At 42.3% G+C, this 27,581-nt stretch overlaps 1 protein-coding gene across 6 annotated transcripts in view; it reads right to left on the reverse strand.

Moving 5' to 3' along the window:
• Window positions 1-27,581, reverse strand: part of ADAD1 (adenosine deaminase domain containing 1) — a 2,301,686-nt gene that overhangs the window by 888,153 nt on the left and 1,385,952 nt on the right. For all 6 annotated transcript variants that reach the window (XM_044061675.1, XM_044061674.1, XM_044061678.1 and 3 more), the window contains one exon: window positions 25,947-26,117. In XM_044061675.1, the coding sequence (XP_043917610.1) occupies window positions 25,947-26,117 (171 nt within the window). The remainder of the gene's footprint in view (window positions 1-25,946; window positions 26,118-27,581) is intronic.

The raw sequence follows: 27,581 nt of genomic DNA on the forward strand, positions 1-27,581 counted from the left end.
TTGAAGACTTCAGTTCTGAAACTCAAAAACGAGAATGTCAGGAGTCGGCCAACCGGCACTTGCGAACTGCTTCTGCTTTGGGCACCGTGCGGCAAGAAAGACTGATGAAAATGGCATTGGTTGCATGTTTTATACCCCTAACGATCTGACATCATGGAATAAGGGACAGCAACCGACGCAGGACCCAAGACTTTGTTAATCAGGCCGATTGAGGGCAACCTGCCAGCAGATTACCCAAATGCAATGACTGCAACAGTGAAATACGAAGAACATCTGGGTTCCACAGTGGGAAAAGGTTGGGGGCTTTGCAGCACTGGCTGTCCCAGTGGAAGATGAGACACCTCAAGGACAGACTCCATGGGAGTGGGGGTGGGATCCGATGATGGGAGAACTGGGAAGCCCCTAAGATGGGCAAGGACCCTCTCCGCCACCTCAAAAGCAAATGGGCTGCTAGTATCACAGTCATCCTCTGGAACCGAAGCCATCAGAGCAGACTTCTCCAGAACCTCTGCCACCTTCCGCTTGAGGGAGAATTTGGGGCCGAGCTTGCAAACGGTGATACGAAGATGAAGCCACTCCTGGATCCAACGTCTCGGTTCTCGAGGCCATCGGACCCGACAACTTTAAAGCAGGAAGTCAGATTGGAAAGGAGCCATGGGAAGAAAGGGAGGATTGTCTGCTCATGGATCCAGAAGGGGATAGAGCCACAAGTATCCCCCATCTGAAACTGCGCCTTGAGAAACTGTCTCATCTGTCTATCTACCTCGCATTCTGAGAAACTCCGGGTAGACCTGATGGAGGAGGATGTGGATGGCGGTCTGGATACTGGTTTTGGTAAGACCTCTTTGGAAGGAGAGCTTTAAGCCGAAACAACCTGCTTCGAGTGAAACAGTTGGAGCACGGGGTGCTGAGGGAGCGGATAGCACAATCACCGGACTCAAGGGCTTCGGATCTGAGGGTTTCTGTGCCTTCCTAGGTGGCTCAGAGGAGGAATGCTCAGGGGAACACTTTCTGGGTTCCCCAGCTTCCTTGGGTTTTCTAACAAGGGTTTGAGCCGCTGAAGTAGAGGGAGTGCAAGGGGGAAGTAAGCCCTTCAAAACCAACTTATTGAGGTGGTCCGCAACAGCCCGCGGATTAAAACTGCGACACATCTTACAAGAACTGCCTAAGTGACTAAGGTTTAGACAGTAAATGCACTCCCTGTGGGCATCAGACAAGAGAATCTTATGCCCACAAGAAGTGCATTTTTTAAAACCCAAAGATTTATCTAGTTTTACAGCCATGATCAACCAAAAATATAAAAGATGAAGGGAAGAAAGGGAGAGGGAGGAGAGAAGGACCACACAAATGTAACAAAACACAAAAAACTACTGATTACAATTAACTTTTAAAACTATAAAGGAGTTTTTTTTTGTTTAAACACACACACACACATATATATATATATATATACACACACACGTATATATATATATATATATATATATATATATATATATATATATATATATATATACATATGTATATAGGTTTACTATCATTATCTCGAAAAAAAAAGTGTACTTATTAGCGAAGTGTTTCGCCAAAAGGTCACAATACTGAATGTCCCTAATTTCGCAAAAACAGCTGTTAATGCCGAAAATGTCAATGACGACATTTTTGGCATTTAACAGCAATCCCACCCTTCCCTTAACTCCCTAACTAGCTAAACTGTAATCCCGTTTATGCAGGGGCAAGCCCCCCTGCACCCCCAACTTAATATTCCAACTCTGAGATCGCACTACAGTGAGGAAATGGATATATTTCCCTAACCGCACTGTACCGCGATCCCTTTACTTGAGCGAATGTTATATTTGCGAAAGCTCAGTCCATTCGCAAACATGACGTTCGCTCATGTAACCTGCACACATATGAAGTATTCGAACTTTTGTTGTTTGAATACTTCATAGCTGTGAAGGGATTAGAAGTGGGAGAAGAGGAAGCAGTGATATAGACAATGACAAGGTCTGCTTACAGAAGCTCACACTGGAGCAACGCAATCTTGATGCTTCTTCACTGACTGGCAAATGAAATCTGAGGTATTCTGGGGGAAGGAGGCATTACAGGACGGAGAGGAGGAGCTAGTGCATCGGATCTTGTGCTTAGAATCTGCCTGGGTTAGATCCAAAACCTGAAGGTCAAGGAACAAAAATGACACCATTTGGTTACGTACCCAGGAATATCTCAATACTGCAGCAGGGGCTCCAGACAAAGTATCTTCATATTCATATCTTTCTGTCTCTTCTAACCTGACAAGTTAGCTATGGCCTTTCCTCCCTTCCTACATTTACACTATTTCACACCTTAGCCAACTATCTGGGTGTATTCTCAAACTGTAAACAGATACCAGCGCTGCAGTGAACAATACCCATACTCTTCTTATAGGTAATTCAGCAAAGGAAAAGCAATAAATAAGAAAAACACTTAAGGTGTAGCTCCAACACATCTTTTCAACTGTGTTTAGTGCCTTACACATTCACTTTTTTATTTTATAACTATGTTAGGACAGGAGGAATCTACACGACTGCTCTCTGAATGACTCATCTTCTCAAAACACTTCCAATCTCTACAGATAGATTCCCTTAAACATTTTGCACTTCTGCACAGTTATAACATCCACATGATACCAAACTTTTAGTTATGTACTTACCATAACGATAGATGTATGTAATCCATCTCGCCTACATTCTTGACTGATGGGCTTGGAGCCGAGAATCGGCTCCGACTCGGCCGATACAAAAGCACGGAGTCTCTCTCTGGCTGGGCCAACCCCCCGCAGGATGCACCACGCCCAAACCCCCAGATCTTGTTTGCCCCACAATGACTCATCCACATGTACCAATCCAACCACACGACACATGGAAGGAGAGAAAAAATAATTCTTTCCTGGGAACCACAACAACAGTGTTTACTCCAGATCCAACAGGTAGGGGGAAGGAGTGCGGGTATGTAAGAATGTAGGCGAGATGGATCACATACATCTATCGTTATGGTAAGTACATAACTAAAAGATGTAATGCAATCCTATCTCGCCTACATTCTTGACTGATGGGACAGCGTCCCTAGCACCTAGATCCTGGGAGGCTCACTGGAAGACACTCCTGAGCACTGTGGAACCAAAGGATGCCCGACCCCTGGACGCCACATCCAGTTTGTAATGAGAAATGAAGGTATATGGAGAAGTCCAAGTGGCTGCTGCACATATCTCATCCACAGACAGTCTGGCATGGAAGGCCACTGAAGTTGCCATAGCCCTAGTAGAATGAGCTCTAACTGGAAATGGAAGGTCCCTCCCTGTTGATGCATAAATAAATGAAACACAATCCCTGATCCATCTAGCAATAGTGGACTTGAATACTGCTTTGCCAATTCTGTCGTCCGCAAAGGCCACAAACAACTGGTCTGACTTTCTGTGCTGCCATGTCCTGTCTAAATAAAACCTCAGTTGTCTATGCACATCCAACTGATGAAGTCTGTATTCTGCCTTGCTGGAAAAATTTGGAAAGAACACTGGCAGCTCTATAGATTGTTGCAGACAAAGAGCAGAAGAAACCTTGGGAAGAAATGACGGATTTAACCGTAGAGAGACTCTATCCTTATGAAAGATTAGATAAGGAGCTTTGACAGAAAGGGCCTGAATCTCTGAAACCCTTCTGGTTGAAGTAATGGCTACCAAGAAGGTGGTCTTCCAAGATAAGAATTTTAGATCACAAGTGGCCGCCGGCTCGAAGGGGGAGACGTCAAGGCTCCCAGCACCACATTCAGATCCCATGGCAATACAGGTTGTGACACCGGGGGGCAAAGCAACCAAGCTCCCTTGAGGAAGGCCTTGCACAACTTATGACTCGTGAGCGAGGGCTCAAAGGCAACATGATAGTTACAAATCGCTGCCAATTGAACCTTAAGCGTGGAGACAGCGGAACCCTGTTGAAAGAGAGTCACCAGAAAATCTAATACTGCCGATACCGGAGCTGTCAGAGGGTCAAGGTCGTGCCGCTGGGCCCAAACCGCAAATCTCTTCCATTTACTGGAATATAACTCCTTGGTGGAAGCCCTGTGGGAGGAAGACAGAATCCGGACCACCTCCGGCGAAAGGATATGCTGTCTGACTAAGGTCGGAAGTAGAGCAGCCAAGCCGCTAGCTTGAGAGTCCGTAGTGAAGGATGGGGCTGACCCGACTGCAGAGTCAGGAGGTCTGGAACTGGGTCCAGAATCCAAGGACCTTCCACTGCATACTTCCAAAGGAAGGGAAACCAAACTTGGCGGGGCCAGTGTGGAGCGATCAAAATCATTCTGCTTCCCAGGCGGATCGCCTTCTGAATCACCTTTGGCAGTAGAGGGACCGGAGGGAAGGCGTACAGCAGACCAGAGGGCCAATTGTGGACAAGAGCGTCCCTGGGTGACTTCCCCCCGAGGAGGAATCAGGGAGAAGAAATTGCTGCACTTCGCATTCCAGGGGCTGGCGAAAAGGTCGCAGCAGGGAAACCCCCACTTGTAGAAGATCTGAGCCGCTACCTGGTTATTCAGGGACCACTAGTGAGGCATCAGAATAACTCTGCTCAGCCTGTCTGCTATCACATTGGACTTCCCCGGAATGTGCGTTGCCACCAGAAACCTCTGGGAAGCGATCGCCCAATTCCACACTCTCATGGCTTCCCTGCAAAGGGAGTAAGACCTGGTTCCTCCCTGCTTGTTTAGGTACCAAACTACTGATATACTGTCTGAGAATATTGCAATGGTACCCTTGGGAAGAGAGCTGTGCAGGGCCTGCAATGCTAGAAGCACTGCCCTCATTTCCAGCACATTGATGTGCAAATGGGTTTCCTGCCACGTGCCTTGGACTGTCCTGCCCAGATAATGCCCCCCCCCTATCTGGGAGGCGTCCGTGGTCACTGTGGCGACAGGAGGGGGAGGACAGAATGATCTCCCTTGGTTCAGGTTGGAGGGGAGGAGCCACCAACGAAGATCCCACTGGCGGGATTCCGTGATGAGAATCTGGTGGGATAGTGGCAGATCTTGGTATGACCACTGGGTCGACAGGAGCCATTGGAGAACTCGCATATGCAATCTTGCCAGAGGGACCAGAAGAATGGAAGCGGCCATCGATCCCAAAAGCTGAAGAATCATCCTGGCTGGGGCTTTCCGTCGAGGCAGCAAGGCTAGTACTTGGTCCTGTAAAACCTTCATCCTCTCTGCTGGGAGAAATGCTCGCATCTCTACAGAGTCTAGCTCTGCGCCTATAAAGGCAACACACTGTGATGGCAGCAATACAGATTTTTCCCAGTTGAATGTAATCCCTAAAAAAAAAAAAACAACTTGATGGTGGCACTCACGGCTAGAGTGAGAAGATGCCTGGTGGGGGTGGAGAGGAGCCAGTCGTCTAGATACGGAAACACCTGGAATCTCAGACGTCTCAGGTGAGCCGTCACCACTGCCAGACATTTGGTAAACACCCTGGGGGCTGTGGTGAGACCAAAGGGCAGGGCCCGGAATTGGAAGTGACTGGCTCCTAGGCGGAAGCGTAAGTGAACCCTGGACGCTCTGTTTATCTTGATATGATAGTAAGCGTCCTTGAGGTCGATGGAGCACATCCATACTCCTTTTTCCAGCAATGGGAAAATGGATTGTAACGTGACCATCCAGAACTTGGAATTTTTTACGAAGCGGTTTAGGCGGCTGAGGTCCAGAATGGGTCTCAAGTCCCCTGTTCTTTTGGGCACCAAAAATAACCTTGAGTAAATTCCTGATCCAGTCTGGTCTGCGGGGACTGGCTGGATGACTCCCTTTTCGAGCAGCTTTGCGACCTCTATGGCTGCTTGATCCCACTGACTGGGTGGCACGTCCGGGATTCTCCTTGATGGTGGGGGGCAGATAAAGGGGATGGTGTAACCTCCGGCGATGATACGAAGCACCCACTGATCCTGGGTGATGGAACCCCAGGCCCTTGGATGCCCCGAAAATCGACCCCCAACTGGCTCCGGAGACGCACAGTCGGGCCGTCCCTCAGGGACACTGGAAGGAGGAACCACGAAAGGATTCGCGGTCTCCTGTGTTGCGGGGGCCTCCGCTGCCTCTAGGGCGACATCTTCCAGAATAGTTCCCCCCTCCTCTGCCTCTGGAAGGGGGGTCACTCTGATGGGCAGGGAAAGACTTTTGGGATTTCCTGAACCACATCTTTCCACCCCTCTGAGCCTTGGGATAAGGTCTCGAAGGGAGAGAAAAATGGGCCCCAACGGCAGACAAAGTCATGCCCTCCTGCTCGCGTCTAGTGAGTGTGTCTTTCACCTTGGGTCCAAACAGAGAGGACCCGTCGAATGGAGTGTCTGTGAAAGAAGACTTGAAAGCCTCCGCCAAGTGACACAAGCGCATCCAGGCTTACCTCCTAAGGGCTATGCCCGAACTCGCTGCCCTACTCGTCCCCTCGGCTGCATACGATATGAGCCTCATGGACGAGTTAATCGACAAAAGGGTAGACAGCTGGGCATTGACCGACTGCGTCAAGACCTCAGGCACGTTACCCGACAGGGTATCTCCTAACTCCTTAATGAGATCCCTTTGGAGCCTTGTAAAATGACACAAATTATTCAACGACCGCAGGGTAAAGGTCGCTTAAGTCAGGGTACACTTCCCATACCTATCCATGCTCCTGGACTCCTTGTTAGGAGGATGGATAGACGTAGACGCCTCTGCCACATCTTGCTGGGTGGCAGAAGCCACCACCATTGCATCCACCAGAACTCCCTTGGTTAGAAACTCCTTGCCAGGGGGTGCTGATAAAAAGTTGTTGGGGCGAGAAGGAACTGGCTCCACAGAATCAGGGTGTTCCCACACCCTTCGACAAATAAGGTCCAGTAATTCATCGAAGGGTGGAGACACCCAGGAGGCGGAGGGCTGGGCTCCGAAGGCCTTGAGGAAGACAGACTCCTCCGCGGAAGGGGTTTTGGACGGCCAGTCGCCCCTCTGTCTCAAGATCTCCAGGACATCGGAGAACGAGACATCGTCACAGGATGACTTAGGGGACCCTTCCGCATCATCAAGGTCGGTGTCCGAGGTGACAGACTCATCTGGGGAGTCTATGTGCTTCCTCTTGCACAACTTTTTCCGGGGGGGGGGCTCTTCAGGCAAGGACTCTGAAGGCTCCTCGGAAAAGGGGGGACCACGCATGGAGGAATCCTCAGGCCTCGGAGCCACGCTGTCCGAAGACAAGGGGGCACCAGAAGCTCCAGTCGCCCCGTCTAGGGAAAGAGTCTCAGATTCCAGTGAAGTCACTAGAGACTTGTTCAGTGTACTCCTCATAGCCTCGAAGGCGGGTCCAACAGAATCTGAAGAAAGGCCCACCTGCGAGACCATGATTGGCGTCGGGGTCCCCCTAGCCGAGGCGCCAAGTGAGAGACTCGGGGCCGAAACCAGAAGCCCCGACAAATCCCCCTTGGGCTCGGCCGAGGACACCCGACAGCTGAAACCCCTGGAAGGAACAGTAAAGGTTGGAGCTGAAGACGGTGCCGACAGACTAGCAGTTGGTCTCGGAACCGACTCAGGGACTTTACCTGACTCTGCTAACTCCGTCTCCGATGACACCAGGGTTGTCGGAAGAGGAAGAAAAGGTGGTATCGAAATGGCTGGCTCCGGCCGCTGGGCTGGAGCTGAAAATAATTTGGGTAAGACAGGTGACTGGAGGAGCTTCTGGACCACCCTATCTAAATCCGAATCTGAAAGCCTGGAGGACCTGGAGGAAACAGACAGGGGCCGAGAAACTCTTCCTACCGGCTCCAAGGCAATACTAGAATGTCGACTCCTAATCAGCTCCAGAATGATCGGAGCCGAGGAAGACTTGACCAGAACCGAGACCCCCTTCGGTGCCAACGGTTCAGGAGCCGACAAAGCCGACCCTGGAGCCGAAACTCTCACCTGCGGCTCCAAGACCAATGGAGCCGAGGCAAACTCAGATTCGAAGTCTCTATCCAGCGGCTCAGAGACCAATGGAGCCGAGGGAGGAGACCGAGACTTAGATCTTCTCTCCTGCGGCTCCAAGACCAATGGAGCCGAGGAGGAAGACCCTGACATAGATCCTTTATCCTGCGGCTCCGAGACCAGTGGAGCCGAGGAAGAGGACAAGGTTTTAGTTCTTTTTTCAGGCTGCTCCGACGGACTTGTCGGAGCCAAAGACGACTTTTTCTTTGATTTCGAAGAGGGGGAAGAAATAGCTTCCGCAAAGGCTGGTTTTATTAAACCTTTCAAAATCAACTTATTTTTTCTCTCCTGTAGTACACGAGAGGAGAAGGCATGGCAAACGCTGCAAGATTCTTGCAGTGTTTGGCCCCTAAGCAATAAACACAGATGGCATGGCCATCTGTTAAAGACATTTTATAGCCACATTTTGAACATTTTTTGAAGCCGGACGGCTTATGCTCTCTTTCTTTGCCAAACATAACTCACAAGCACTCGAAACACAAGGAGGGGAGGGAGGGAAGAGCTCTAACTAAAACGCTCAACAAGTAACAGGGCAAAGGCCCTCTAACTTAAACAGGCCTAGCCCGCCAAACAGAAGGAATCACACAACAACCAGAAACAGACACAGCCAAACACAAGGGAATGAAATAGCTATTAAAATAGCTGTTTGGTAATAAAAATTTAAAGCTACGATCAAAAAACGACCCAAAAGGCCAAAAAGAAGGGTACTTAGCCACAGCCAAGTCGAGACCACGTCATTACTTCAGAAGCGGCAAACGAGATCTGGGGGTTTGGGCATGGTGCATCCTGGGATAGGGGGTTGGCCCAGCCAATGAGAGACTTCATGCTTTTGTATCGGCCGAGTCGGAGCCGATCAGTCAAGAATGTAGGTGAGATAGGATCGCATTACATCAATAGTTATTACCACACTATGAGGAATAACCACCTTACTCCATTAAAGCAGTGGAACAAATATGCTGGTTTAGTGACATACAATTATTTGCAGAGCCCCTTTTCTCCAAGCTCTCATTTCTGAACAGCCTATGCATTTACACCTACCTTGCTGAGGTTGCTAGTAGGCACAGGTCTTAACAAATTAACTCCAAATAAAGTGAGAGTAGTGTCACACTTCACTCCACTCTTACCCCCGAATTCCCCAGCCAATCCCGGGTCATAAGAGATAAATTCTCTGACTGCCACCCACAGTAACATCCTTAAGACATGGATCTTAAATAAATGCCACCATAAAACCAAAAAACCCTCTTTACCTCACAGCTCTCAAAGTCCTTAAGTACTACAATATTTCTGAAAGTCTTAACGTCCATATACAACTTCTTACACAAACAACACATCCACACAATTAAATGTCCACCCTACCACCTCCTCCTTTCAGCTGCACTTCCTTCACCCCTACAATCAATACCAAACATCTTCATAAAATTCTTACCCAACCCATTGTCCATTTCCGTCATACTTTCATAACTTTCACACCAACAAACCGCCGCCACAACCCCCCATGAATTAGGCTAAACCTACTTCCCAGCCTACCACTCTCAGAATCACCCTTCTATATAATTACAAAGACTCAAATATATTTCTCTCTCTCCCCAAAACACCAAAGATCTCCTTCAGGCTATCCTCCATAATTTGTATACTCTTTCTAAAGAGTAACATAGAACCCAACCCAGGCTGGACAACTTCCCTTCAATAACAAAACCACTCTCTCCGTACACTGACCTGCACCCTTCTCAATGCCCAGAGCATCAGAAACAAGCAACTAAGTGTTTTTATCTCCCAGCAAAAATCCATACATTTTAGCAGTCGGAGAATCCTGGGTCAAACAATCTCCCAAGTTCCAACACTTCTTAACCTCCTACAGTTAAAGCCAATAATACCAGACCAGGTAAATGATCTGGGGGTGGTTCTTCAAGTACAAAACAACCTAATGACAAAAGTCATTGCCCAAGGGAACTCCTCCTCAGACTCCAGTCCTAAATGGATTCTTCCAAAATTTCTAATTCACAAAAGCAAACCACTAATGATCGCTACAGCCTATCTGCCACCCACTTTTCCCTAAACTAATTCTAACTGCTCATCATTAACATCCTTAATTGTCACAAAATATCACTCTAGGTGACTTCAACCTTAATTATTTAGCCCTTTTTCATCCAATGTGGGTAATTTTCTAGCAGTCTTAGGTCTCCAACTCATAAAAGGACCAATGAAACCTCACCTCAGATCCTCTCAAACACTCCATACTCATCCTGATTCTTGCAAACATTCCAAACTCTATTTTTAATATAAACGTTCTGCCACCCTCACTAACTGATCACTTCCAAATCACCTTTACAATCATCAACCATCCTATAAAACTATAACTGATATTAAAAACCTCCAAAAAAACAGTCGACCATTAATAGTGACAAACTCAAAAATCTTCTCATAGCACATGACTAGAACCATGTCCTCTCCTTGGATACCATTAACACAGCAGCTGAAATCCTAGCCAACTTTCTACCCATAGGTTCAAGTTGTGTACTAGGCCAATGATCACCAAGGCCTTTTTAAGCCTAACCATGCATCCCAAATCTCTGACACGTTCTGGAACCCTTGATAAGTGTAAGCAGGGGCTTGGGATATGAGCCATTTACAAGCAGGGGATTGGGAGATTAACCATATACTGACTGCATGTGGCCATTACAACATAGGTGCCAAACCAGGGATGAATTTCCTGTTTCTCTATCTAACTGTCCAAGTTACACTTAAAATTGGGGTAGGGAGGAACTATGCTTCAAATGAATGGGGAGCCAGTTTCAGAGAAGGGTAGTCTCTGGGATACATATACCTGCCTCTCCAGCAAATCCTATTTATAACACTTGCAATGTTTAAGTCTTTAAAATGAGTAATTCTGGTGCGGTCTGCTTTGCAGATATGCAGGAGGTCCATCAGGGTGGGGTCTGACAACTTACTGTATATGCCAGGGATGGATCTCCCCTCAACAGCCTGCAGAACAAAGAATACAGGAATAGGACTTTGAGGCAGTCTGCACAGGACAGGCTCTTACACCCCGTATTCTTTTTGTGAAGAACCTCTGTGTTTTTCCACTTATCCACAGGCTATATAAACCCACCAAAACTGAATGGCTATCTACCAAACTCAAAAACATCTTCTCACTCTAGCAGATGAAGCATGGCAGAATTGCAATATCCACAGCGGACAACCGGGTCTATAGCAGAACATCGAAAGTTCATTACTTCGAATATTCTAACATTGAACCCTATTCAGCGAATGCTGACAACATCGAACATTAACAGCAAATTTTTTCCTAAGGAAAAAAATTTGCTGTTCCAAAACACAGACACACAACACAAGCACACCAAACAAACAGCAAACCACACACATACACAGAAAATCTTGCAGCTAAGCCTACACTAAACTGTACAAACACCACTAACTATCCACTTACCTTAACCCTAACCCTAAGATCCGTCACTATCGCACACTCACCTCACCCGCGCCCTAGCCCTAACTCACCTAATCCTCACGTCCACACAATCGCACACATACCTCCCTTGTGCCTTAACCCTAACTCACCTAACCCACACCCAATTACACACTTACCTGAATCCGACCCATAACTTTCCACCACAGCGCTGAAAATAGCGAAATGACAGAAACGGACACCCAAATACTTTCCCTATGACAAAAATCGGTTATCTGTCATTTCGCTATTTTCAGCATTTGCTGAATAGGGTTCGATGTTAGAACGTTGGAAATAATGAACTTTCTATGTTCTAATATAGACCCCTGACAACCACATCTCCTTATGTAACCTAGGCAAGAAGTCCATTCAAAGGCACATAAGAAATTTGCAAACTACTCTCTTACATTCCCCCAAACACTTTTAATACTTATTATAAAACAACAAGCAAGAAATATTAGTTATAAGCAGCAACAACAAAGACCAACAGTGAGTCCCAGCTCTACTTTCCAAAAAGATAAAATTTATTCCGAACAAATCTTGTCTCTAGCGCCTCGGCCAACAGCCTTTACAGAGTAAAACAGTCAGACATATACAACTTCCCAATATATACAAAAAGAACAATTGATTAATTATGCAATCAAGTAATTAAGTCACATTAATAATACATATTTAAAGATACAATTCTTAAATAAGACTTTGCCAGTTACATTCTTTATTCATACCATATGGTTGTAAAGTCCCATATTTCATGATCAAGATAGATTCTTTTTGTCTTAACATATTTTTTTGCCACTCTATATTATTATAATAAAGAGGAACATGTTCCAATATGGAAACTTTTATATGGTCTATATTACCAAAATGTACAGAGTTAAAATGTTCAGCAATAGGGCTGTTTATTTTATTATTCTTTACATCCCTAATATGTTCTTTAATTCTTTCTGCTAACGTTCTTTTTGTTTCCCCTATATAATATTTATTACAACTACAAAATATGGTATAAATAACACCCTTGCTTATGCACGAGTATGTAGTTCTTGTAGTAAAATTCTTTCCATTTATTTTAACTACTTCATTTACTATATGTTTGCACACAGAACACTTTCCACAGGGATGGGTTCCTACAACCTTCATCTTATCTAAACTGTTAGTGCAAGGTTTTTTATAAATGCTATGTACTAGAAAGTCCTGAATACTTTTACCTTTTTTATACGATGTAATTAATTTGGTATCTTTCAGAGATAAAATATCTTTCTTAATGAAATTCCAATAGTCCATAATTAATTTATTAAAAATAAAAGAAAAATTAGTATATTTAGTAACGAAAAACATTCTATCCTGGCTAGGTTTCACATTATTACAACTATTATACTTATAGATGTTATCAAGTATATTACCACTTTTTTTATTTCCAAATACTTTATTTTCTACACTTACTGGATTATAACCTCTAGCATTAAATATTTCAGCTGTTTTTAATGCCTCATTATAAGCTACTTCCATATCAGAATTTAGTCGCTTTATTCTAAGAAATTCCCCATAGGGAATAGACGTTAAAGTATGACAAGGGTGACAACTGTTACCCCACATCTTCCAGCTGACTTCATCAAACTTTCTGTATATACCCGTGTGTATTGGAGAACCTTTATTACCCTTTAAAGAGATGTCCAGAAAGTTAACTTGGCAACCTCGTTGTACATCACTAAATTTAATCCCAAATTTATTATTATTTATTATATCAATAAAGTCTGTAGATGCATCAAAATTATCTTTACAAATAAAAATGAGATCATCAATAAATCTGAAATATTTCAAAACATTATTTTTAAAGAATGGTACTCTATACAGAAATTCATTCTCAAACATTCCCATAAATAGGTTCGCATAAGCTGACAACCGGGTCTATAGCAGAACATCGAAAGTTCATTACTTCGAATATTCTAACATTGAACCCTATTCAGCGAATGCTGACAACATCGAACATTAACAGCAATTTTTTTCCTAAGGAAAAAAATTTGCTGTTCCAAAACACAGACACACAACACAAGCACACCAAACAAACAGCAAACCACACACATACACAGAAAATCTTGCAGCTAAGCCTACACTAAACTGTACAAACACCACTAACTATCCACTTACCTTAACCCTAACCCTAAGATTCGTCACTATCGCACACTCACCTCACCCGCGCCCTAGCCCTAACTCACCTAATCCTCACGTCCACACAATCGCACACATACCTCCCTTGTGCCTTAACCCTAACTCACCTAACCCACACCCAATTACACACTTACCTGAATCTGACCCATAACTTTCCACCACAGCGCTGAAAATAGCGAAATGACAGAAACGGACACCCAAATACTTTCCCTATGAAAAAAATCGGTTATCTGTCGTTTCGCTATTTTCAGCATTTGCTGAATAGGGTTCGATGTTAGAACGTTGGAAATAATGAACTTTCTACGTTCTAATATAGACCCCTGACAACCACATCTCCTTATGTAACCTAGGCAAGAAGTCCATTCAAAGGCACATAAGAAATTTGCAAACTACTCTCTTACATTCCCCCAAACACTTTTAATACTTAGTTATTTGACATTTGTTGACCGGGTTAGTCCATCTGAGCTTGTGCACTTTTTCAGCAGAGGTTCGGGGAGAACAGTTATACAAAAGCTAGATTCAGTGGACATAATATTCCAGGTCAAACATTTGCATTACACAAGTAAGAACAGACAGTTTGCCAAACAAATAGTACCACAAAAAAGTGTTCAAGGTACTGAATAACATATCTGAATACAGATACAATGATAGACTTATTAAACAGAGGTTCATTCAGTGGTCAGTTGTGAGATGAGAAGAGATATTACAGAGGATGAGAATTAAAATTGGAAGTGGGTTATGAGGAGCATTTGGTCAAGAGCAAGGTAACACAGATACAGAGGAACGAGTTGTTGGTTGTAAGAAGGCCTTAGTAGTCAGTTTGACTAGTCTGAAAAGAGAAAGAGGAGGGAAAAGGAAGATGAGTATAAGATTACTGTGTCAGAGTTTGGAGGGGTGATGAGGGGGTAGTAAAAAGTTGTTAAAATTCAGAGGGAGTTTGAGAAGTTTGGATGCAAGTGGGAAGAGTAGTTAATAGAGGAATGAAAGGGTGGGGGAATAGGAAGGGAGAAAGAGAGGGTGGTGAAGGAAAGTGGGAGTGATAGGATTTTAGGTGGGGTGGTTACAGTGACATCTCAGTGCTATGTAGATAATGTCTGAGAGCTGTCAAACTCTTGTGCATGGGTGATATTTCTGAGAGTCATGGGAGGTTTATTCCAAGAGAGAGCTGGAAGATAGCAGTAAAGGTTTTGTCTTAGTGCTTTTTTGATTTGTGAATCTGTAGGAGGCATTGGTCTGAGCTTCTAAGGGGGCGAGGAAGGTTAGAGAGGGAGATCAGACAGGAAATGCTGGGGCAGGAGGAGGGTTTCTTTAGGATGGTATGGATTATGAGAAGTTGAGTTGGTTAGGAAATTCTAGCCAGCTGAGATGCTGGAGAGCAAGACAGTGATGTGACCTGGGTGGCATGTTAGCTGCAAGTCTGGCTACTTTGTTATATGCAGTTTCTAGTTTAGATAGAAGAGAAGAGTGCAAGTTAGTAAGGACTTGACAGCAGTACAGGTGGTTAGGAAGGAGATAAGCCTAGGCAAGTGAAATTCTGGAGATAGGGGTAAAGAATCTTTGGTGTCTATAAAGTATGCCAAGCTTTTGGTGGGTTTTCTTTATACAGATCTGAATGTGGAGAGTGAATTTAAGTTGGTGGTTACACCAAGTAGCTTTGAATGAGGTTCGGTAGAGATTTTTTTACTCATATTAGAGGTTGGAACTGATGGTGACATACTACTATATATTTTTTTCATAAGTGGTTTTAATACGCGTTTCGTATTTTCATCTAAAGATAAACAATCCTTGTTTTCCATCAGAAGGTTTGGAACATTGTTTAAAGGCTGCAAGCAGATTTTGTGCTTAAATTTTTCCAAAGGACTTGTTTCGGCCATTTCCACATTATCGTTTTTTATGATTTTTTGGTGGTATGGGGACAATATCGCCACTTTTTGTGAAGAACTTTGGCGTTGGTCGCAATATTCTGATCTAAACCAACATTTTCAAATAGATTCATGGGACATTTAGCATATACAACCCTGACATTCTAAACTGTTGGGAATAGCAAATTGTGTTTGGACATTATGTATATTTTTGTTATTGCCATTGTTGGCTCTTTTATTGGCTATGGAAATATGAAAATAGTCCTCTTGACATTTAGTAGTTGTATATGAATATTGCTATTAGGAATTTGACAGTTATGGGTTTATGTTGTATATTTCATTTTCAGCTTTTACAGGTCATTTATTTCATTTTAATGGCTTAATGATGAATGCAAATGGGGTGTTCTATAACTGCAAATATATACTGATGAGCAAGACGTGTAACTAGCATCTCACTAATAGGGGAGCAGTTATCAGGACTCTACTTTACTTGTTGCTCATTTTTACAATAACAACAGGTTTATATGTACAAACAATTTGACAGGAACTAGGTGAATAACTGTAGATGATTCTACATAAGTTCTATTGTGATAAACCATGGTTTCAGAATGCATGGACAATCATTAGAGTGCATTTTATGCATGTTATAACTTGTAGCATTGTCTATGAGGCTAACACAATTTTTTGTTGTTCCTTTAATTATATAACAACTTTGGCGATATTTGGAATATTTTTGTATTAGTCATAACACTAAGTTTTTACTTTTTAAAGTTTCAAGAGTATATTCTCTTTTATGGGAACATGCTTTTTGTCATATATACAAATTTAGAAATATGCAAGTTTTATTTAGTCATATACACTGACTACAACAATATTGTTCTTTACATATGGTGAGGTCAAGAACTTCTGTTTTGTATCTATTTAATATATTTTTTGGGACTCACAGGAGGCTGCCTTTCTCATTTAGCTATATTTAATATTTTGAAATCTGACCTGGTGAGGTTTTGCCAGGTCCTGCATAATACAGGTATTATATACCCTCTGGTCTACACCTTGATTAGATATTATCCATTTGGATCATCTGGCCAAATTGTGCAAGTTAGGGGCTTATGATCATGTATCTCCAAAGGATTCTACAGGGGCTCTGTGCGGATCAAGATGACATTAAAGTCTTTGGTATTGGGACGAATAAGGAGGGAGCCCGTGTGAAAGAGTAGGGAATCCTAATGATGGCTGTAACTTGCTATTTTACCAACTGAATAAAGAGATGATAATTTTAAGAACTAACATATGGCACTTGAAATTATTCAAGGCATATAAATGTAAAGGTATTACTCCACGTGGTTTAAGGGTTAAAACCCAGCCTTTGGTTGGTAAGCCGGATGATTTATTGATGGAAGAATGGCATAAGGCACAACAAAAAGCCACTATGGCTTTTGTGGACATTTTAATGTCCTTTTATCAAAGGACTATTGAACAAAATATCAAGGATGCGACTGACGTGAAAGCATGAAAAAACATGAGAGTACACAGTCTTTTGTGGAGGGCCTGGAAAAACTATCTGGGGATTTTCTCAATTTTGAGAATGGATTAAAAGAAAAAAAGCTACACAAATTTCACAGAGATGTGGAAGATTATGAGAGAGGCAGGCCCTTTGAGTCCCAGAGGGGGGTCAGATTTACTGATAATAACAGAGGTAGATCCAATATCAGAAAGAAAAGACCAAAATCCATATTCAAAAAATCTACACAGGACCTTAGCACCTCAGGGGAAGAATCATCTATGACTGATACAGAAGGAATTTATATTAGTGATTCCCCTGATTCCAAAAAAGTAAGAATTCAGGATGGCCCTTTAGGAGAGAGACCCGTAGGGGTGGACGTAAGCACAAAGGTGGCGGCCTTAGAAAACTTACTACAGTCAATGATGAAGTAGCAGTTGAATTTTATAATGTACACAATATTTCAGGCTATGTTTTATCTAAAGATGAAAAAAAATACACAATAAAAAGATCTAGGATTTGTTCCCAGTTTTCTAGAGATACCATTTTTTTTCAGATCTCATTCTCATTGTACTGAATCTTAAATTGCTTTTTGGAACATCTGAAAATTCTCAAAGATCAACTGGATTTCGTTTTCACAAATCTACATTTATGCCACCAATGAATAGACATGTGGCTATTTTTCAGGAAGCCGTTTTGAGGGATTTGCATTTTAATTTTAGTTTCTATTTGGGTTTTAGACATAACCTCTCGAAAGGAGAACAGCAGGCTCTGAAAAATTTATATTCCAATATTGATAAAATTATCCTTCCGGCAGACAAAGGTGGGGCTGTGTTGACAATGGATGCCAGTTATTACTGGAATGAGGGAAATGGACAACTGTCCAACCCTCAGTATTACATTAGAATGTCCACAGACCCCACAACCAAACTCAAGAGTGAAACTGATTCATTTTTGAATCAAGCAGTGGAGGAGGGATGTTAAGATGAAAGAACAGCTCATGGTTCAAAATCCGACCCGACAGTACCTATATCTCTTGCCCAAAATCCATAAAAATATGAGCAGGCCCCCAGGAAGGCCTATTGTTTCAGGGCAAAGGTCTCTAACTGAACCCATTTCAGCTTTTTTGACATACTATTTAAAACCATTATCAAGCATCAGGGCAAGAATACAGGACACTACAGAGTTTTTACAAATTATTTCGGATTCTCAATTGGAACCCAACTGGCTTATGTGTACACTCAATGTTAAATCCCTATATACCAGTATCCCCCTTTGGGCGGGATTACTTGCCTTGGAATACTGGCTCAACAGGACCAATTTATATGCGCCAGGATTTAATACTCTTCTCACATGTTTGGCAGAACATGTACTGACAAAAAACGTTTTCTATTTCAGGGATGAATGTTATTGGCAGCAGCAGGGAATAGCTATGGGGGCTTCTTTGCCCCCATTTATGCTGACCTCTTTATGGGGTATGTCGAAGATCAGATTATTTATGATGTGATGCATAACATTTTCCTTTCTGAGATGGATAATATGGAGACATTTTTTGGATGATTGTTGGCTTGTTTGGTGTGGGGGTGCAGACCTTAATGGTAATCGGCGGGGTATTGAATTTACTGTTACGTATCACAGCAATGAGATACATTTTTTGGATGTGAATATATTGAGGCAGGCTGATGGTACACTTAAAACTTCAGTTTATAGAAAATACCCACAATATAATAATTTACTACATGCAACTAGTTTATACCCCAAACATACTATCAATAACATTTCTAAATCTCAGTTTATAAAAATTAAGAGAATATGCTCAGCAGACACTGATTTTCAGAATGCCAGGCAGGACCCTTGAGGGTAGATTTATTGACAGGGGTTATAGGGAATCGATAATACATAAGGCCAGTGATTGGGCAACCAATTGTGAGAGGTCCAGTTTACTCAAGTACAAAGCTAAAACTAAAGGGGACAGATCTGGGGCCATGAGGCTAGTTATCACATTTGGTAGTAATATCCATTTGCTAAAAGATGTGGTTAAACACTGGCATATTCTTCGGGCCAATTCAGATCTGCATCAGTGTTTGCCAACTAGATGTCAGTTTTCCTTTAGGAGGGGCAGAATACTTACTACTTATTTTGCCCATTACAAAAGGACCTTTTATGATTATGTAAATCAATATCAGCTTACTCTCATGGGGGACAGGCTTGTTGGCTCGCATCCTTGTGGACATTGCAGTTTGTGCAAACACGTTTAAAACCACATCCTTTAGTAGTAAAAATACTGGTCACATTTTTGAAATTCAGTTTTTCGGAAATTGCAGTTCTGACTGGGTAGTATATTTGGCTATTTGCCAATGGTCAGCCTTTTATGTAGGGCAGACTTCCAGGCAATTAAGGTGTCATATTTCTGAACATCTGAGTGACTTACGTCACAATAAAATGACTAATGCATTATATAGACACTGTCAGTCACATAAAACTGCCACTTTTGGATTTATTATAGATCAGATCAAGGGAAATAGATCAACCAAACAGGGTTGGCATACTATATTGACTTAAAAGGAAAGAAAATGGATTAAGTTGGGTGCTCTATTTCATCCAGGACTCAATGACAAATTATGAAGTTTTGTTAATTATGTACATTATTGACTTTATGCTGCGGTAGCGTTGTCGCCTCACAGTAAGACGCTGTCCTGTTCGATTCTCAGCTAAAGCATCTTTTGTGTGGAGACGTGTGAATGGGCGTACCTTCGTTGAAGGTTGTGCGTCAGAGCTGGCAACTCGGTACGTAAAAATCTACTGCCAATCACTAGCGGACCGGAGTTCCGCTGTGGCGACCCCTAACCCGAAAGATACACCATTGACTTTATATGTAGCAATAGTTCACTAATATATGGTTAGTCATACATATATTTCATCTGAAATCATAAGAATATTGTTTAGTTTGTTAACATGCTTTATATGTATTTGGATGTTTAATTAGTTAAATGGGGGAAGTGATGTCATAATTGAGGATATATAATATATGTATAAATACTATTCCTGAATTATGAATGTAACATCACTGAAGAAGGTTTGATGCCGAAACTGGTCTGAAGGAAGGGAAGGAATAAAACATATTGGTTGCCTCTGAGTTCTGGCTCTTTAATTTGTTCTATAAAGTATGCCAAGCATTTGGTGAGTTTTCTTTATACAGATCTGAATGTGGAGAGTGAATTTAAGTTGGTCATCAGTGGTTACACCAAGTAGCTTTGTATGAGGTTCAGTAGAGATTGCAGGTGTTGTTTAGGGAAGTGAAGGTGAAAGAGAATTTAAGATGGTGGAGAGATTTGGGTAGGAATAGAAGGCGTTTAGTCTTTTTTGGATTAAGTATAAGATGGTGGTCAGCTAGCCAAGTTTCAGTGAGGTTAAAGGAGGTTTGAGTACGTGAAAGCAGATAGAGGGGTTGTCAGCAGTTGTAATGATGGTGGAATCATCTGCATACTGTATGAGGGATGACTGAGGACAGGATGTGTGGAGCTGATTAGTAAACATGTTAAATAGAAGGGTGCCTAAGATGCAGCCTTGTGGGGCACCCACTTTTATGGGGGGAGAGAGAAGGAGATAGGGCTGACAGCCATTTGACTGATTGTTGTCTGTTAGTGAGGTAGCTAGTAAACCAGGAAATGGTTGCGAGGGAGAGGTTAAGTTGAGTTAGTTTAGAAAGGAGGATAGGTTGAGAGACGGTGTCAAAGGCTTTGGACAGATCTAAGAAGAGGCAGGACACTAACTTATTATTGCCTCTGGCTAGGGAGATGCAGTTTTAAAGGAGATGAGAGCATTAGTGGTGCTGTGGTGGGGACGAAAGCCATGCTGGGTAGGGGTGATGAGATTTTTTTGGATGAGATAAGACATGATTTGTTTATGGATGCAGTGGTCCAGGATTTTGGCAAGTGAAGAGAGTATTACAATTGGGCGGTAGTTAGAGAGCTTTACAGAGTTACCGCCTTTGTAAATAGGTACAGTGTGGAATTTTTACCAAACAGATGGGACGGTGGATTCATGGATTGAGTGATCAATGAGGATAAAAAAGGGTGTGCTTGGAACAAAGTCAACCTTCTTAAGGGAAGAACGCACCCCCCAAACAAACACCATTCAATGAAGCACAACAAAACTTTTTCCAGAAGATTTCCTTTAAGAATTTAGCAACTGCCTACCAATTAACACTAGACCTACTACAGATCATGCATTTCCCACTCCCATCACTACCCTTTCCAGTCTTCCACTTCAAACAAATACATTCTAAAGAGGTCTCTACTCTAATTGAAAATATTCTCAATGACACCCCTCTTGGACCCAACATAAATCCCTGGTTCAAATATCACTGCAGAGTTCGCCTATACTTTCCTCTCACCCACATATATAATCTATACCACACACAAAACACCATGCCACAAATTTGGAAAACATTTCTAATTAAATCTTTCCCAAAGCAAACCAATCCAAAAGATGCCTCTCACTTCCACATCCAGTATCCATCCTCCCAACTCTGGGAAAACGTCTAGAAAAGATAATCTGCACCCAACTCTCTCTCTCAAATATATTTATAAATACATACAGCAGTAACACCACCTGTTCTCCTCCAAACAGTATGGAGTCTGACCTGGATATAGTACTATGACATCACTTTGGTCCCCAACTGATGACATCCCGCAAAACACTGATACAGACCTACTTACAGGTCTCCCACTTATAGACCTGACAAAGGCATTTGACCTCACTGACACTACATTCTCCACAAAAAAAAAATATATTGAAACACGTATCAGTGCAGACACCATTTTATGATTTAAAAACTTATTAACAGACACTTTGTAGTTAAAATAGTTTCCTTCCAATCAGAATCTACTCCTATTACCAAAGGTGCACCACAAGAATCAATTATTGTCCTGCTCATATCCATATTCATTAACTAACTTCTTTGCGACTTCCCCCTTCAACCACTCATCCATTATACTGATGGAATGGTCATTTACAGTTCAGGTCACTCTTGGACCAACATTCAATCCCAACTCCAGTCTGACTTAAATGACTCAGACTACTTTTCAACCCCCCCCAAGACCAAAGCTACGCTTTTCTGAATGCCACAGGAAATTCACCAAGCATGTGACTCTAGTTTTGACTTGCACAACCATTCCAAAGAAACCACCTCCCAACTTCAAATACCTAGAATTATGGGTTGATCAGTCACTAAACCATAAGAGCAAAAATAAACTCAATCCTCTTCTTATGGGCCAAAAAGATCTCCCTTTTTCTATCCCAACCAGTCAGAGCAGCCATCAGCAAAATAGCTCTCTTTTCTCTGCTTGAATATGTACTTCCCATTTTTGCTTCTGCTTAAAATAGTCTATGGCCAGTTTCTATACTTTTCCCCCCTCATCAGCATCTCATACACACCCCTCATCAGCATCTCATACACAGGGTCATCCTCAAGTGCTGATTCCTACAAAGGTATCCTTACAATGTTGCCATTTAGCTTGCATAAAGAAAGGCCTTAAGCTGCCTACATCTCCTACAAAGCTGGATTAAAGTAGTCTCTTATGGTACTCCTGTAGTTTGTGCTTCTTCCAAAGGGAAAAAAAAAAAAAAATTTGAAATGCAAATGCCAACTAGTGGTTTGATGTCTCCTGTGACACTTAAAGAATCAAATCATTACATCAAATGTGGAGACTTCATTATAATGCAAGCTAGAACCACATTCCAAACAGTATGAATGGCAAGAGTGAGCTAAGGGGCACAGGGCTTGGCAAATCGGCTAGTCCAGGCATGTAATGTGATGGCACATGCCAGCAGAAGGGATAGTAGCGTCCAAGCATCACAGTACTACAGTTAAAAAAAATGGGCAGAAAAGGTAGTTCCTGAAAGAGGAAATTCCTAGCAGTTACCTACTGCAGAAGACCCCCTCCTGTTGTATGATCCCTGGGCTCTTTTTCCCTGAAGAAGCACCATTCAGTTATAAGGGAAGAAGATGAGCTGTGACCGATGTCAGCCATCCAAATGCTTCAGGTATTATTCTCACTCCTCCCCTACAGTTTTGTAACATCAACAAAACTAATCCAATTTTCCACATCTGTATGAAGTAAAAGACAAACACAATAAAGAGGATTGGCCATAACAGCAATGACTAATGCCACATATCAACTGACTACTACCTTCTGTGTTCTTAACTGTACATATTTCTCTCCACGTACACAGAGTTATTGGCCACCCCCCAGCTCTTTAATGTCACAAGCAGCCTTTTGTTAGGGAACTGAGTCAAAGGATATCACAACCGCAGGTCTGTCCCTGTCTACCTCCCTAGTACTGCAATCCCAAAACTAGATCAACTTAGTCTGACAGAATTTGCTTGTTGTAAATCTATGCCAGAGTTTTATTTATTTATTTTGCCTACGAAATCAAGTGGGAATCAACATGGGCCAGTGACAAAATGGGCAGAGACATCAAAAGTATGTTGGTAACTGATGCTCAAGAATAACAGAAGAAAAGGGTAGAGGAGGAGTAGAAATGTACATAAAGAATGGCATAAGATGTGAGGTCAGAGAAGAGGATAAACATTAAACCCTAAATGAGGCAAACAAAACAACAGGACAGACAGCAGTGCCTAGCAGCCAACACAGAAGAAGCGGGAAAAACAGCTAATGGACTGTTGCAGTATACCATCCTTCAGACACATGAATGGAGGATGGGACAATCTGAATATGCCAGAAAAACACAGGGAGATACGAAACTCCCAATCACAGAGGACAGTGGGAGCTGACAGGTCTTGGACCATGAAGTGCTCAGCCAACCAGTGCAGGACTGTACTAAAAATGGCAGAACTCTACACATACTTCTAACCAAAACAAAGGAAGGCATGGGCATCATATTCTGCTCAGCCTACAGTGATCATGGCAGTATAATATTAAAAAACAAAAGACAGACAACAGTGTGGAATTTTAGGAGGGAGTTATGAGCTGTTGGGTGGAAGGGTCAAGGATACGTTAGGCATAAAATGAGCAAGCTAGTAAAATGCATCATGTATGCACAACTCAGGGCCACGGACTATAGTGTGAAGAAGCAAAAAAGAGAAAAGCAATGTGGCTATATAGCAATGTGAGGATAGCAATTAGGTTAAAAGCTATAGCCAGTAAGGAATGGAACCAGAGGGGTTGGAGAGGTGGAGTAGGCACACTACTACAAGGCTGGCATTAGGAACAAAAGCAAAAGTTGAAAGGCAGCGCACAAATGGGATCAAGGAGGGAAACAACATTCTTCTACCACAAATCCCTGACCCCCAACTCTTCAATAAATCAACTAGTCAATCACAGGTAGCCAAATCATCCTAAAAACACAACATTCAATACTTTTTGCAGGCAGGCAAGTCCATCTGCAGCATCCCCATCTGAAGAACTTCACTCCTACTTTGCTTAAATATAGCAGTTCCACAGACACACAACCAGTCAGAAAAAAACAACAGGAAATAAAGACAACACTTATTGGAGCAATAGTACTTTTTTCTTTCCCATTAGAAAGAATGAGAAAGAGTGCTGCAAAGATAGTTAAAATGATGACCTATAACTTGACCAGTTTGCATTGGCTGGGTTACGTTTTGTCAGCATGCAGGGATTTTTTAAGGTATGCAGTAGAAGGGATGGGTAGATCCCCTGGAGTTTTTCAACAAAACACTGGATAGTGAGGACTGGAAGACAATAAATGTGGTTCTTCTGACTAAGGGGAGGAAAGGGAAGAAACTGCAGGCCTGTTAGCATTACACCACTGCCAGGTAAAGTCATGCAGACAATTGTGTGGGGAAAATTGGTAACATTTCAAGGATATGACAATTTCCAGAACAACCAACATTGGTCCATGACCAGAAGTTGATGCCAGGTCAAACTTGATCCAGTTTTATGACTCAGCTACAGCTGAACTTGACAAGGGAATACCAGAAGACATGGCCTACATGGACTTCAGCAAGACCTTTGACTCTGTCCCACACAGGAGCTGTCATGAAAAATAGACGTGCTGGGGACAGGCATAAATTGAGGAACTTGACCGTTGCATGATTGAAGAGTAACATACAGAGGGGTTTTAAAAAGAACAAAGTCAGAAATTAGAGGAGAGTGACTACAGGAATACGACAGGGATTGGGTCCCACTCAATATTGGAGGAAATACAGGACAGCATCAACCTATTTAATGGTAGTACATGGATAGGTGCAATGGTAGAGAATGGGAGAGGGAGTCAAGGAGGAAGAGTTGAAAAGGCTGAAAAAGTGTGCAGAAATGTGACAATCAAGGCTCAAGGTAAACAAAGCAAATAGACTACATTTGGGCAACAATAACTATGTGTACAACAACACTTGGAAGGAGTAGTACTAATAACAGAGCATGAAAAGAACCTGGGGAATGCTGATGACATCTGAACTGAACTGCCAGGAGATGAGTGAAAATGCAGAAGCAGCAAACAGAATGCTGAGTATTACTTTGAGAGGGCATACTCCAGAATAAAATGGATAATGCTTCCTCCACTCTACAGAAGCCTGGTCAGACCAAACCTTAAGTACTGTGTGCACTTCTGAAAGCCATATGAGGAAAAGGACATCAGGCTGCAGAAAGGAATATAGGGCTTACAACTATATAGGACAGGGTTTTGGTGAATAGGAATAAACTTCTATCTTTATAGTCATTCCTCCAAGACGCACACACTATTTTCTGTGGCCAGGTTTGCTTCCTTTTCTAAGGCCAATGTGAGCCACAATGCCTCAAGGTGGTCAAATACAGCCTCAGCATTTAGATCAGTTGACACAAGGTTGCACTATTTTAGACAGCTTGATAAAAATTCTCTCCTTCAGGTTTCCAATCTTCATTTTTTTATTAGTCTAAAACTGTATTTTTAGATATTTTAGTAGAAAAACATCAGTACTTACAGCTGTGTCTTAATTTGAGCAGCTCCTTTTGGCAAATTATTCAAATAAAGATGAATACTGGTATTCTGCTTCAGTGTTAGTAATTTTGAATTGGGTTCAACGCAGAATATAGATTTCTCTTTCATGCCAACATTTTTACTGAAGAAAAGCAGAAGCTGTCTGTAAAAGTATCTGAGAAAAGAAAGAAAATTAGATAAGTCACACAGAAAAATAAAATATTCTGAAAAGCATACTTCCTTCAATAATGTAGTAGAAAGAATGTAGTAGAATTTCTTTCAAAACAGGAAAGAACAACTTCAGACAACATATAGAAATGCCACCTGGACAGCTGTAAATGATGTGCATTTAGAACTTGCCCAAGTCAGACACACTGCAAAAGTGTCAGTTTTAAGATTCAAACCAACATTAGCTATACATGGTAATGACAGCATATAGAGCCTTTATAGCAGTGAAGATTCATCATCAACATGCTATACTACACTGCACAACTTAAACACAATTAATATATATATATATATATATATATATATATATATATATAATGCATCACTGATGACAATTGATACAACTGAGATATTATCAACTGAAGAGAAAATCTGCAGCATAGTAACACAATTAAGATATACTACTTGAAATTAACATCTTGTAGAGTTTCTCAAATGTGCAAATATGCCAACAATGCAGATGCACAAGCTAAAAAAATGCTGCTGCCCCCCAGGACTTTGACCAATGGCTTCTCAACCGACTTGCAACTGTCCCACTCATTTAAGGGGCACAGCAGTCAGGTGCTACCAGGCTAGAAAAGTTCACAACAGGGATTTATGATAAGATCTCTATTCCCCAAGCAAGAGTTACATGGTAGGTGAGTGGGCTAGCTTGCTGGTCCTGAGAATGGCTTACTCTTCCCCAACTGGCAGCCCCCCTCCTCAATGGCTCAACCAGGCCTGCCACTGCTTATGCCCAAGGGGTAGCTGCCATGTGTTAGACATCTTAGCTTATTGGAGCTAAGCATCATGACTGTTAAAGCATGGCCTTCACTGTATTCCTGCTGGGTATCACCTTACGTAGACAGCTAACCACCTTGCTTCGACCAGGATGGGTGAAGCCAGCAGTGGTCACTCACTTTCAACCCCCCCCCCCCCAGACAATACATATAGGTGCCTTAAACTCTATCTGATCTTTTGTCACCTGCGACACAGTCTGGGCTTCATCCTTCTACCTCAAGGAGATGGCTTATGAGCTCATTACTGATACTTACTTTTAATATAAATAATTATAAATAAATTTTACAAAAATATTTTTGAAAGAACTTTATGAGTGATGACTTCTGACTGTTAAGAGGTAGCATATGCCATAATATTGGTAGATATCACAATATACATGTCACTTGTTTACTTATTTCTTATACTTATAATCACAACTATGGTGTCCACACTCCCAGTGGTGCATTCTAGATAGATTTTCTAACAGAATTGGATTAAACACTTACTTTTAGACAAAGCATTTATAAGTAACATAGAAAACGGAATTAAATAAAGGGAACCCTATGGGAGTTCTCTACCCCCATTTTTTAGGGAGAGTACAGTTTACTGATATTCTTAGTCCAAAAACTGGATCACATTAAGGTGGCTCTAC

The sequence above is a fragment of the Protopterus annectens genome, chromosome 2.part0 (genome assembly GCF_019279795.1).
Source record: "Protopterus annectens isolate FY-2018-M chromosome 2.part0, PAN1.0, whole genome shotgun sequence".
Lineage (NCBI taxonomy): Eukaryota > Metazoa > Chordata > Ceratodontiformes > Protopteridae > Protopterus > Protopterus annectens.